Here is a 14,496-nt window from a genome sequence, read left to right as displayed (position 1 = left end):
TGGCTATAGTAATTCCTTTAGTGGAATCTAACATGTTCTCTTTAGAGCTAGAGTATGTTAGTTGATCATATAATTAGTGAGATCTATAGTTCAAGGATTTGAGAGGTAATCTTGATAGGTGATAGCACTACCTTGTTATATTGTGAACACCAACCAATTCATGGGAAGTCTACATGCAGTGGATAGTAGATCACGAACCCGAATTGTCTCATTGTTATTTACATAGGATACTAGAGTGTAATTGATTATTTATAATGGGATGTTGAATCAACTTCAAAATTGGATTCTAAGGGAGCCAATACTTCTATGGGTCCTAGTGGTCCTCGTTCTGAGCCCATATACCAAGTTGACATTTGTTATGAGGATTGGATTGACTATAGGTTCACTCTTGTGCACAAAGGGCATTTGGCAATTATGCAAAGTTGATAAAGGAGGTCTCTTGATGGAATTAATTGATTAATTAGACAACCTTACCCGTTTTGGGCTAGATTAAGTGGCTCAAGCCTTGGTGGGCTCAAGTCACTAAAGCCCGGTAAGAGAACCCTATAAATACCTTTAGGGGTTAGGGTTAGGGTTAGGGTTTCTCTGGCTTTAAACAATTGTTTTCCACCTCTAGAGAGAGAAAGAGAGCCTAAGTTTCCACCCTTCCAAAAACCACTCTTTAGAGTACCAAGGTCATGGTCAGAGTCATTGCGTAGAAGACTTTGAGTTTATGACTGCTTTGCATACTACAAGCTTCATCTTCATCAGTTGGATTTTGATTTGGGAACATCCAGATCACAGGTATAAGTACTATATCTCTAGATCTGTATTTTAAAATGGTTTTTGAAGTCATTATTTTCGCGATGTTAGATTTAGAGAACCCTAGGGGTAGATGCATGCACCCTACAAGATCCAAGGCTTGGAAACAAAGTAATCTAGGGTTCCTGGCTTTCTTTAATGTGTTGGATTCATTAATGAATCTAGTAATTTTTTAAAATATTTTAAAACTAAAATGGTGAACCAATTAATACCAGAAATTTATGGACAAAAATTGGTTTAAAACGACTTTATTGTCTATCTTCTACATGAAATAACTATTTTTTTATTTTTTTTTTTCGCTAGGCAAATGAACTCCAAATTAAACAACTTAATGCATTAGATTCATTAATAAGTCTAGAAATTTTTAAAAGTATTTTAAAATTCAAATAGTGAAATAATTAATACCAAAAATTTATAGACAAAAATTAATCTAAAACAATTTTATTGTTTCTTTTCCATATAGAATCATTATTTTTTTTATTTTTTCACTAGGAAAATAAATTTTAAATTCAGCAAGACTTAATACGTTGAATTCATTAACGTGTCTAATAATTTTTAAAAATAACTTAAAACTCAAATAATGATCCAATTAATGCCAAAAATTTATGGACAAAAATTGGTCTAAAATGACCCTATTATTTCTCTTTTACGTAGAATAATTATTTTTCAATTTTTTTTACTAGGTAAATGAACTCCAAATTAAACAAAACTTAATGTATTGGATTCATTAATAAGTCTAAATTTTTTTTAAATAACTTAAAATTCAAATAATGATTCAATCAATGCCAGAAATTTATGGACAAAAATTGGTTTAGAATGACTTTATTATTTCTCTTCTATATAGAATTATAATTTTTTGATTTTTTTTCACTTGGTAATTAAACTCCAAATTAAACAAAACTTAATGTGTTGAATTCGTTAACAAGTCTATTAATTTTTAAAATAACTTAAAATTCAAATAAGTATCCAATTAATACCAGAAATTTGTGGATAAAAACTAGTCTAAAATGACTCTAGTGTTTCTCTTTTATATATAATCATTATCTTTCGATTTTTTTTTTCACTAGACAAATGAACTCCAAATTAAACAAAACTTAATGCATTGGATTCATTAATGAGTCTAGCAATTTTTAAAAATAAATTATAACTCAAATAATGATCCAATTAATACCAAAAATTTATGGATAAAAATAGGTTTATAATGGCTCTATTAGTTTTTTGTACATAATTATATTTTTATAAATTTTTTCACCATGAAAATGAACTTCAAATCAAGTAACACTTTGCATTGAATTTATTAATGAGTTAAACAATTTTTAAAAATAATTTGGAACTCAAAAAATAGATGTAATCATTAGAAAATAATCAAAACTAATATATTATGAGTCATGACTTTATTATTTCTCTTATACATGAAACTATATATTTTTTTAATTTAGGTAAATAAATTATAAATTAAGTAATACATAATTAATCATTTATTTTTTTTAATGAATTTTAAAAAATTTTAGAATAATTTTGAATTCAAAAAACTAATCTAATTAATTACAAATTAAATCAAAACATTCTAAAATATTGTTCGTAATTTAGTATTAAAGGTGTACATGAAATTAAAAACTTGACTTATTTACGTGTTAAACAAGTTAAACTTTATTCATTATTCATTTTAAATAAAATATTGTTAAAAATTATTATTTTAAATTATTATTATTCATTTTTTATAAAATAAATAAATAAATAAAATTACTAAGATATTAATATCCTTTATGTTTCTAATATATACAAAAATAGTTTTTTTTATAAAATAATATAATTTATGATTTTATTATAATATTATTATTCATATTTTACTAAAAACTATTTATTTTTTAATTTATTTGTAATTACAAAATTATTTTTATTTTTAATAAGACTTGAATTAAATTAAATTTATATTATATAAATTGAATTTGCAATGTTTTTACAAAATCAAAATAAATTTATATTAAATTATATTATATTATATTATATTATATTATATATATATATATATATATATATATATATATATATATTTAAAAACAACTTACCAAACACCCCTATTTTTATAAAATACTAAAAAAAAACTATTTTTTATTATTTAACTTAAAAACCAATTTTGCAGTAAACAAAATTATTCACATAATTAGAGAAGATATTTTTTTTCCTAGTTTTATGTTTTATACAACAAAAAAAATATATATAGATTTAATAAAAGTGCATTATTCACTCAAAATGGATGATGTTTGTCTTCAAAAAAAGATCAATTATCAAATTTTTCACTTTTTTTCTTTTAATAACCAAAAGTGGATATTAAAAATAGATTAGAAATAGAAAAAGCAATATAATATTTGAAAAAATAAAAGTCAGAAGTGAAGTCTTTACAATGAAAAATACTTAAGAAAAACCTTGTAAATTTTCTATAAAATTTAAGTTAAAAAATGGTTAAAAGCACTAGGAAAACATTTTTTATTCAGATATGATAACCCTAAAAAAAAAAAGATAATTTTAAATAATAATAGTAATAATAATAATTCACATACTGTTGTATAATTATAAAGTGAAAGGAGAAGAAAACAAGAAAATTAAATTAGAATGTAGGTAAAATGCATGAAAAAACTCTCTTGAATTTCATTAGGGGTCTCTCCCTTTTATAGGGAGTTACACAAGATATTTATAGATGATCATCCACAAGTTACCATAGTGGTACAAAATCTCATATTTTATAACACTCCCCCTTGGATGATCATAAGAATATGCCTCATTAAAACCTTACTAGGAAAAACCCTAGTGAAGGAAAAAGAGTACAATATTCTTTTGAATTACTATAACTACCTCGTTAAAAACCTTGCTAATAAAACCCAATGGGACAAAATCTGTACAAAGGAAAAAAGAGTGCAGTATATCCATATTATCATTCCCCCCCCTCATATAAACATGATTATGATTTCTTCAACATTTCAAATGGTAGATCTCTCAATCTTCGTATTCCAAAGTCATACTTTAACTTTTTCAATGTGATCGAAGGTAACGCCTTTGTGAATAGATATGCTAGATTATTGCATGACCGAATCTGTTGAACATCGATCTCACCTTTCTTTTGGAGCTCATGAGTATAAAAGAATTTAGGGAGATATGCTTAGTTCTATCACCTTTTATGAATACTCCTTTAATTTGTGCAATACAAGCAACATTATCTTCATGTAACTTGGTTGCATTGCCTCTTATGGAAGGTAGTCCACATGTTTCTTGAATATGTTGGATTATTGACCTTAGCCATACACATTCACTACTTGCTTCATGAATTGCTAGTATTTCTGAATGATTTGATGATATGACCACCATTGTTTGTTTGACAGATCTCCATGAAGTAGCAATGTCATTGAAATTAAACACATACCCTGTTTGTGACCTACCTTTATGTGGGTCTAAAAGATATCCTGCATCTACATATCCAAGCAATTGATGCTTTGATTCCCTTGAGTAAAATAAACTCATATCAGTAGTTCCATGAAGATAACGCAATATATGTTTGATACCATTCCAATGTCTTTGAGTTGGAGTGGAACTATATCTTGCTAATAAATTGACAGAAAAATCAATGTTTGGACATATACAATTGGCAAGATACATAAGTGCACCAATAGCACTAAGATATGGTACTTCAGGACCAAGTAATTCTTCATCCTTTTTCGCAAGAATGAAATGGGTCATTTTGCATATCAAGTGATCGAACAACCATTGGAGAACTTAAAGGATGCGCTTTATCCATATAAAAATGCTTCAAAACTTTCTTAATGTATGTCGATTGATGTACTAAAACTCGATGTGGAAAATGCTCGATCTGCAGGCCAATACAAAATTTTGTTTTTCCAAGATCTTTCATCTCAAATTTTCTTTTTTAATTAATTTTTTGTTCTTATGAGCTCTTTAGGAGTTCCAACAAGATTTAAGTCATTAACATACACTACAATAATTGTAAATTCAGTTTATGATTTCTTAATGAAGATGCATAGGCATATAGGATTATTCATATACCTTTCTTTTAACAAGTATTTGCTAAGGCGATTGTTCCACATGTGTCTAAATTGGTTTAATCCATACAAGGATTGTTGTAACTTAATTGAGTACATGCTACAAGGCTTTGTACAATTTGCTTCAGGCAATTTAAATCCTTCAAGGATTTTCATGTATATATCAGTATCCATGAATCCATATAAATATGTTGTAATAACATTCATGAGACGCATATCTAGTCCTTCTAGGACTGCCAAACTAATTAAGAATGATATGTGATTGCGTCCATGACGGGAGAGAATGTTTCCTCATAGTCAATACCAAGTTTCTGCGAGAAACCTTGTGCTACTAATCGCACTTTATCTTATGATCTCATTATTCTCATCGCGTTTTCGTACAAATACTCATTTGTACCCAACAGGCTTTATATCTTCAAGTGTTTGGACTACATGTCCAAAAACTTCTCATTTAGTTAATGAGTTTAACTTTGCCTGTATAGCTTCTTTCCATTTTGGCCAATCCTTTCTATGTCAGCATTCTTCCACATTTCGTGGTTCAGGATCTTCATCATTTCTTATGGAGCCCACTTGGAAAGTGAAAATAATATTATTTTGATCCCATTTTTCTCCCGTGTATACATAACTTACTGAGATCTCACAATTTTCAGGTACCTATGCCTCTTTAGGGGATTTTCGTTCAATATGTGCCTTTTCAAGGGCTTCTTGCTCAATATGTGCCTCTTTAAAGGCTTCTTGTTCAATATGTGTCTCTTCTTGTTCAATATGTACCTTTTAAGGGGCTTCTACATTATTTTTGCCTCTTCTGGGGCTATAGATTTATCAACTTTAAACTAAACAGTTATTTTTTATGGCCTCTTCTAGGGTGCCAAGTTTTTCTTGAGTTCTCCTTTTCCGGGGAGTTACATCCTTTGAGCCGACAGGCCTACCACGCTTCAGGCATATCTTAGATTCATTTTTTAACTGTCCTACAGGGACATCAATCCGTGTTGGGGTATTTGCAGCCAGGATATATGGCTTTGTCACTTTCTTTGTATCAATGAATGCATCTGGTAATTGATTTGCAAGATTTTGCAAATAAATAATCTTTTAAACTTCCAATTCACATTGATTGGTACGAGGATCAAGATAAGTCAAAGTCAATGCATTCCAAATAATTTTACGTTGTTCTTCTGGAACTGACTCTTCTCCCCCAAACGGCGAGAAAATTGTCTCATTAAAATAATAATCTGCACAACATGTCATTCTACATTTTAAGTGTATAGGTAGACTAGTCACTAAATAAAAACTTTTGGCTTTATAATATACATCCATATGACCTTTTACCCCGGGGGACCAAGTTGGTCTTACAAGATTCTTCTGGATCTATCATCATATAAAGTGTCATGCACATGGAATCAAATACTACTAATGACATAGTATAAGCTCTTCTGGAGCCTTTAATCAGGCTTCTATCACCTGATAGAGTATTAACATTGTTTGTCATCAATGTTGTGCAATTAATGAGACAAGAGTTTCATCAAAGTAACAAGTCATAAAACATTGTCATAAAGACTTCGTCTTTATAAAGTTGAATAAATATTATCATAGAGAAAAAGTTAAAATCAATGGAAAAATATTAGTCATCGATGATAACTTAACTTAATAAGTTGTGTAAAAGCAATGAGAGCACATATAACACAATAAAACAAATATGAAAAGATAATTTAAAGTTATATATTTCGTAAGTATCTCACACATTTGATTTTGTAAGTGTGGAGCAATTTATACATGAAATAACTAGGAAGTATTTCAATAATCAAACTAATTGTAGTGATGGATCAAGGTATGAGAGAGATCCATGTATCTTAAAGTATAAATAAAGAAAAGAATTTAAATGATAAGTAATAAAATGTGAAATAAACTATTAAAGATGAATAATAAACAATGGGTTCAAAGATGATAACAAAATAAGCCTATTTGCAAAGAACTAAACAAAAACATAATGTTTAATCATAACAAACATTTCCATCACCAATTAGATGGTCAATTTTCCCATTAGGATTCTCAAAGAAATCTAAAACATTTAAATGGGTTAGATCCACTTGGCCATCACTATCAATGAAATTCATTTCAATTTCCTTTCCTTTTGCTTTTATTGAGGCTTGATAAAGGTCAACAAAATGTTTTGGAGTACGATAAGTATGTGACCAATGTCTTTTCATGCCACATCTATGACACTTATTCTCACAAGCATGTTTACTTTGTGGTTCCATTTCCTTTTCAGGTTGTGTCTCTGAATTATTCCACTTCTAGTGGTTTGAGTTGTTCTTTTTACTTTGAGAACCACTATGATGAGAAGAATTGTGTTTACCACAACCTTAACCGCGACCACGTCCTTAACCTTGTCTATATCAACGTCCTTGTCCATGTCCAAGGGTTTGAACAGATATGGCATTGGCTTCAGGCAATGACAAAGACCCAGTAGGACGAAATTGATGGTTTTTCAATATTGCTACTATAGGAGCACATTTGAGGCATGAAAAGTCGTGAATGTTCTTTCAAGCATATCTTCTTCAACGACCTTTTTCTCCACTCAATTTTAATTGTGAGCTAATTTTGAATAGGGTCGAGTTGTAGTCACTAACAGACTTGAAATCTTGTAATCTCAAGTGCATCCAATCATAGTGTGCCTTTGGAAGGATTACGGTCTTTTAGTGGTCATATCGTTCCCTTATATTATTCCAAAGGATGAAAGGGTCTTTAACCGTAAGGTATTCACCTTTTAATCCTTCATCAATGTGATGGCGAAGAAATATCAAAGCTTTGGCGCGATCCTGCAGGGATGCGTCATTTCCTTCTTTAATGGTATTTCCAAGATTCATTGCATCTAGATGAATTTCAACATCTAAAATCCAAGATAAGTAGTTCTTGCTCGAAATATCGAGGGCATCAAATTCAAGTTTTGAAAGGTTTGACATTATCCAAAAGCTATATATAATATTAATTAGAGAAATATTTCAATTATAATAAACTATTAATAAAATGCATTAACAATATTTCAAGTAAACAATATTTAAAAATGTAATGACCTAAAATTTATCAATTATGAATATGGTAAAAATGTAGAAATATGAAATAAGAATTAAAATTTAATATATATATATATTTCTTTTTCATAGCTTCGGGCTATGATTATTTTATGTAAATTTGTACATAGCTTCAAGCTATGAACATTTATTTATTTTATAGCTTCTAGCTATATAATATTATTTGGTATGGCATCCAGTTATACCGTATAATTAAAAATAAATAATTAGGGGTCATATACATAACTTCTAGTCATGTATTTGTAATTCTGTAATTTTTTCCTCATAACTTCTGGTTATAGGAATTACACATATTTTTCACAACTTCTAGTTATGAATTTACCTCATAATTTATAATTTACCCAATAACTTCTAGTTATAGGGATTATACATATTTATGTATTCAAATAAAATAAATTAAAATAGAGATCAAAGGGTAATAAAATAGAAAATCATGATATAAGTTTATCACATACCTTTTGTGAGAAAGAACAGAGAAGAGTTTTTTTATTTCTCTTATAGAGACTATTCGTGTTGATAACGTGTTGTAAAATTATAAAGTGAAAGAAGAAGAAAACAAGAAAGAGAAATTAGAATGTAGGAAGAGAATAGAATGTATGAAAAAACTCTCTTGAATTTCATTAGGGGTCTCTCCCTTTTATAGGGAGTTACACAAGATATTTATGGATGATCATCCATAGTTACCATAATGGTACAGAATCTCATATTATTATAACACATACCATTTACCTTCATAGTTTTAACAGAAAAAAAAAATATAGATTTAAGAAAATTAAATTCCTTACCCAAAATTGATTATGTTGTCCTAAAAATAAATATTGTCATATCTCTCACTCAATTCATCAATAATTAATTTAGACATGATAATTGAAAAAAAAAATGGATTTGATAAGTAAGAAGGAAAAATAGTTTGAGAATAATGTTAAAAAATAAGAAAAAAAAAAGGTCTTAATAATACTTACTCAAAAAGAGATCTTTTCCTGGTTGCAACCATTAAAAAAATTGTAGATGTGATAATAGAAGAATAGTTGAAAAAAAATTAAGATAAAAAAAGTTACAAGAGATATGATATAGAATTTGAAAAAATAAATAAATAAATCATTCACATAATTATGCTCATTTAACATTTTTCTCAAAAAAAATTAGATTTAACAAAATTACATGACTTAATTAAAATGGATGATGTTTATCTAAAAAAGCTATCAATTTTTATTTCACTTTTTCTTTTTGCAATAAAAATTTAGTTGTGATAATTGAAAAAAATAGATTTGGTAAATGAAAATTCTCTAAGATTAACAAAGTAAATTTAGAAAGTTAACAAAAGAAAGGGATAAAACTATTAAAAAGTAAGTAATTTAAAAAGATGACAAACTCTAAAAAGGTCTTTACCATGAAAAATACTTAGGTGGTGTTTGTTTTTTTATTTAATTCTAAATATAACTTAAGACTAAATAATTTTTAATAGTATTAAATATTAAGTTATTTTTAAATATTTTATTTCTATTAAGTTTTAAGAAGCAAAGCAAGGCAAAAAAAAAAAAAACAAAACAAAACGAAACGAAAACAAAAACAAAAACAAAAACAGTGAACCAAAAAGCAAGGTTCACTTTAATTATGATGGTTACTTTTAGCATTCAAAACAAATAAAATATTTTAACTTTTTTTTATTTAGTCAAAAAATTTTAAAAATAAATAATAAATCAATGAAACAAAAACAAATTATCTAAAATCTAAAAACAAATTATTTTTAACCAAAAGTACAACACCTTACTCAAAAAGGTGTCTTATCAATATACTTCCACCTTTTCTTTTAGCAATAAAAAAAAGTTAGCTATCATAACTACCAAAAAAATAATGGATTTTATCACTTTACCCATACTTTATTAGTTTGAAATTTAAAAACTTTAACAACTACCTCAAATCATTAAAAAAAAAAAAAAAAAGTGATAAAATTTTGTTCCTTAGTCATTATTTTCTAAAATCTCCCACTTGCACATAGTGGGCATGAAATCATCACATGTATCTCTTGTCAACCAAACTTTATGCGTACTAGCAAATAATTCGTGTGAACCCTGAGCCGCCTGCAAAGAAAAATTAGAGAAACTATATTAGGTCTTATTAAGGCCAACATAACATTTTCTAAAGTGCCGTTATGCCTTTGGCTAAGTTAGTCACATCAAGTTGAGTATTAATGATCACATTGAGTATTATAGCTCAAAAATCAATATTGAAAGCATTCATTCTCATTAAGTGTTCACAATCATATCAATAATCCAAACATTATTTTAGTTCTTAAGAGCAAGTACAAAACATAATATGATTATAAGCTATCTTCCTTTTACCCTCATGCCACATGGTTTTGATATAATTACTTTCCTAGACATTGTCCCTTTAAATCGCATTACCATGATTATATTAGAAAGTATGGTAAAGTAGTTAATACTACACATCTACCTCATGACATAGTCAAAAGTTACATAAAGCATAATGGATAAAAGTAATAACTTATAAAGCTCACACCATGAGTGAACAAGGATTTATTTACTTGTCCTCTTAACTAGTCAAAAAGCGTATGTAGCATGAAAGATATATCATGTTAAAGTACTTTTTTTTATTTTTTTATAAAAGATTAGATATCTACTCTTCAACAATGTATAGATCCTAATCTAGTTACTTTCAAGCGTCTAACATGAGTCCTCTATTTGCTCGCTATCACAAAAGACAAATTAAGGGCATTCATTTAACTACAGACACATAGATATAGGGATATTCATGTGCAATTCTAAACTAATAGACTTTATCTTAGATTCCACCTAGGCAACTTTTAATTATTTAATTTAGGTTTGCTCGCTTGTCTTTCATCTTAACCTAAATTAATATGCTTCATTTTTGCTCATCATACAAAGCATTAAAGGCAATCATTTATGTGAGTGAGTCGATCTTAACTTGTTGACATACTCAAATATGTGTATGCTTCTATCAACATTTAGAATGTTGTATAATTAATATAAATTTATGTTTCAAAAATACTAATCATACATGAAGCAATTTAAGTTTTCTCATATTCAATTAACCATTCAAACGAGCTCGTCATAATACAAAAATAATAAGGTTTTGTTTTGTTTTTTTTTTTAATCTAAAATTTAAATAAACCTCAATATGACATAAATTTGAATAGACTTAATAGACACAAGCACTTAATGTCATCCAACTCTTTGATTCTTCTTTTTCGCATTTGTTAATTAAAGACATGAAAAAGAATCTTAATGTCAAATGAAGGGTTTGTTGAAAATTTAATGTTAATGGAACTTGGACTTTGATTTGATATTAGTTTGATTACTCTTGACTTGAATTTAGCATTGATGGGACCTAACTCTTGACATGGTTTGGACTTTATGTTAGTGGAACTTAGACTTTGATTTGATATTAGTTTGATTACTCTTTACTTGAATTGAGCATTGATGGGACCTTACTTGGACTTGATTTGGACTTTGACTTAAGTTTTAGTTTGAATGGGATCATTAGATGACTTAATGAAGCATTGGTGTGACTTGGGCTTCAATTTAAACAATGTTAATCAAGGGTTTGAATTGGTTAATCTCATATTTAAGAAGCTGTTTTTTAGGATTGGATCTTGAAGTTTAAAATTAGAAAGCTTTCAAGATATTAATAATTCAAAAATACTTTGAAAATTTTGAAGATCCTTTGCAAAAGCTTTAAATATTAAAAAAATGAGTCTCTCCAAAACCTTGAATCTCAAGCACTTATGCCTTTAGAATTGTTTTGAAAGTTTTAGAATAAGTCATATTTATAAGGATTAGAAGTACTATATTTAAATTGTTTTTTGATACATTAAAAACAAATAAATTTTAATTTTTTAAGATGTAAACGAGGTAAGTTTTTTATTAGATGCATACATTTTGATTTTTTTTTATTTAACTTGTAATTAATTAATTAATCAACTTTTTGAATTCTAAATTATTCTTAAAAATTAGAACATTCATTAAAAAATTCAAAACATTAATTCTGCCTCACTTAATCCAAAATATATTTACCTAGTGAGAAAATTTAGAAAATATAGTTGTGTGTATAGGAAATATATGAAACATGACTCATAAATTTTGGCTTAATTTGAAATTTATTTCTCTAGTGAGAAAAATGAAAAAAAAAATATATGTTTCTATAAATAAAAAATAATAATAGAATTATTATAAATCAAAATTTTCCCATAAATATCTAATATTTATTAGATTACTATTGAGTTTTAAATTATTTTTAAAAATTATTAGACTTCTTAACAAATCCAAAATTAAATTTTTTATTTACCTAAAGAAAAATTCATTAATTTACGATTATATGTAAAGAAAAAACTAGCAAATTCATTTAAAATGAATTCATGCCTATCACTTTTTAATGTTAATTTGATTGATTTTGAGTTTTTTGACTTTCTAATACTAATTGAATTTTTTTTTAAGTTTCTAATTATTTTTAAAAACTAATAATTTATTGTTTGAAGTGTTGATTGACTTGGAACTTATTTGTCTAATAAATAAATTTAGAGAAGTTAAAAGAAATTAAGAAAAAACACTTACTTATACTTCGAAAGAAGATCATATTTGAATATTTTTTGTATTGATGTTAGGTAGTGGAGAGACAATAAAAAGAAAGAAAGATATGTACTTTAGTTTATTTGTTTTTTTTTGTGGTTTTTATTTTTTTTCTTATTTCTTTGTTTAAAAACCGGTGAAAACAAATTCTATTTGTTTTCTAAAATAGTTTTCTATTTTACTTTCTTTTTAAAAATTGATTTTACAGAACAACGACCAAACAAAAAATAATTTTTTTATTTTTAAAAATAAAACATTATTTTCAAATCACATGGTCAAATAGACGTTATTGTAATGTTAATAATTTATTTCTTTTTTTCGTTCTTATTCTCATTATTCCGATATAATTATTTTAACCTTATATTCCTAATTGTAACAAAATACAAGAATTAGAATCATCAAATTTATTCTTATTTAAGTAGGAATGTAAATAAACTATTCATTCTTGTCTACTAAACATCACCTTGATGTTTTGTTAGTTGTCAATTCAATTTGAGTATATGCTACCTATGAGAATTTTTACAAAATTAGAACTATTATCCTTTGATTTTAAGAGTTTTTTTTTTATCATTTTTGGGGGAAATTAAAATTATTTTTAATTTTCACGAATTTATAATATTGAAAAAAATATGGGGAAGAAAAATATAGAGAGGAAGAAGGATCCCAGGGGGCACTGGTCATACGCGAGGAAACCGAACGAACAGCTTTCTATTTAGCTCTTTACCTTCCCCCACTCTCGCCTATAAAAAATTTAGTACGTGGCCTCTTAGAAACAGGCCGTGCGCACCACGGAAGCACAAGAGCGTGGGAGAAGGCATCTGAATTTACACCATTCTCGTTGGTTCCCGCTATGGACCTGTTCCACATGACATCGCAACGGAAACCGAACTCTCATCGTTACGCTTTCTCTGTCTTAAATTTCATCTCTCCTGGACTCATCATTTTCTGCAAACTCTTGGATTGGGATTGGGTTTGTGATTTGAAATCGGTGGATCACCATGGACGAAGAATATGATGTGATTGTTCTTGGGACTGGACTCAAGGAATGCATTCTCAGCGGGCTTCTCTCTGTCAATGGCTTCAAAGTACTCTCGAATTCTCTTACTTCTCTATATGTTTGCACACAAACTGCTTGATGGGTGTATCACTTTTTCTCTTCCCGCGTCATGGGTACATCTTTTTTTATGTCGGGGAGCTGCGACAAATGACGGCCTCTGTTCGGTTCTTGGGAAATAAGGGAGCCTGTTGTTTTCTCTTTTCCTCATATTGGTTTTTCTAATTTCTTTCCGGAAATGAAAAGATGAATAGAGGGTGTGTTTGATTTGTAGGAATAGGAATGAAAATAAGAGAATAGAAATAGCAACACTCGGAATAGAGGAATCAAAATGTAGACAATAGTGGATTTCCATGGGAATGATTATTTGATTGATCTCATTTCTGGTAAGTAATCTAAAAGCATAACTGAATGGAAAATGGAATGAATTTCTCATTCTCATTCCCTATTTCATTCTAGAGTGGTGGGTGTTTTCTCAATGAAGAATGTGTTGTTTGTATGGATCTCCATTTGGGTTCTATGATTTTTTTGTGAACCCTCAAGGGAACAGAAGATCATGGTCAATTGAACTTAAGTACAATATGTGGCTCTGACCGACAACAGACTCAATTTGTTATACATTAGAGAACAACTTCAATAGCACGTCATAGAGTGAATTGTCAAAGATTAACAGTGTTTTCATTGTTTTATATTGTGGAATCAATAGCTTAACCACATTTCTAGTCAGTTAGGTCAATAGCCTTGCCTATCCCCATAGGGCATGTTCTACTCTGACATGCTATAAAAGCCTTTGGGTTTAGCAACGTCTTAATCAGTTTTTTTAAACATAATTTGATCAACGGTAAATTCCACCCATACATGAGACAAGTTCATTTTGTTCTGAATTTGAATTT

General features: G+C 28.1%; 1 protein-coding gene across 2 annotated transcripts in view; it reads left to right on the top strand.

Moving 5' to 3' along the window:
• Window positions 1–13,433: 13,433 nt before the first annotated feature.
• Window positions 13,434–14,496, top strand: part of LOC117911295 (guanosine nucleotide diphosphate dissociation inhibitor At5g09550-like) — a 112,198-nt gene continuing 111,135 nt past the window's right edge. For both annotated transcript variants that reach the window (XM_034825605.1, XM_034825604.1), the window contains exon 1: window positions 13,434–13,634. In XM_034825605.1, coding sequence (XP_034681496.1) covers window positions 13,548–13,634 — 87 coding nt within the window. In that variant the 5' untranslated portion in view covers window positions 13,434–13,547. The remainder of the gene's footprint in view (window positions 13,635–14,496) is intronic.

Source organism: Vitis riparia, chromosome 3 (assembly GCF_004353265.1).
Source record: "Vitis riparia cultivar Riparia Gloire de Montpellier isolate 1030 chromosome 3, EGFV_Vit.rip_1.0, whole genome shotgun sequence".
NCBI lineage: Eukaryota > Viridiplantae > Streptophyta > Magnoliopsida > Vitales > Vitaceae > Vitis > Vitis riparia.
The sequence above is the reverse complement of the archived record's forward strand: the minus strand, read 5'-3'. Positions and strand labels throughout refer to the sequence as shown.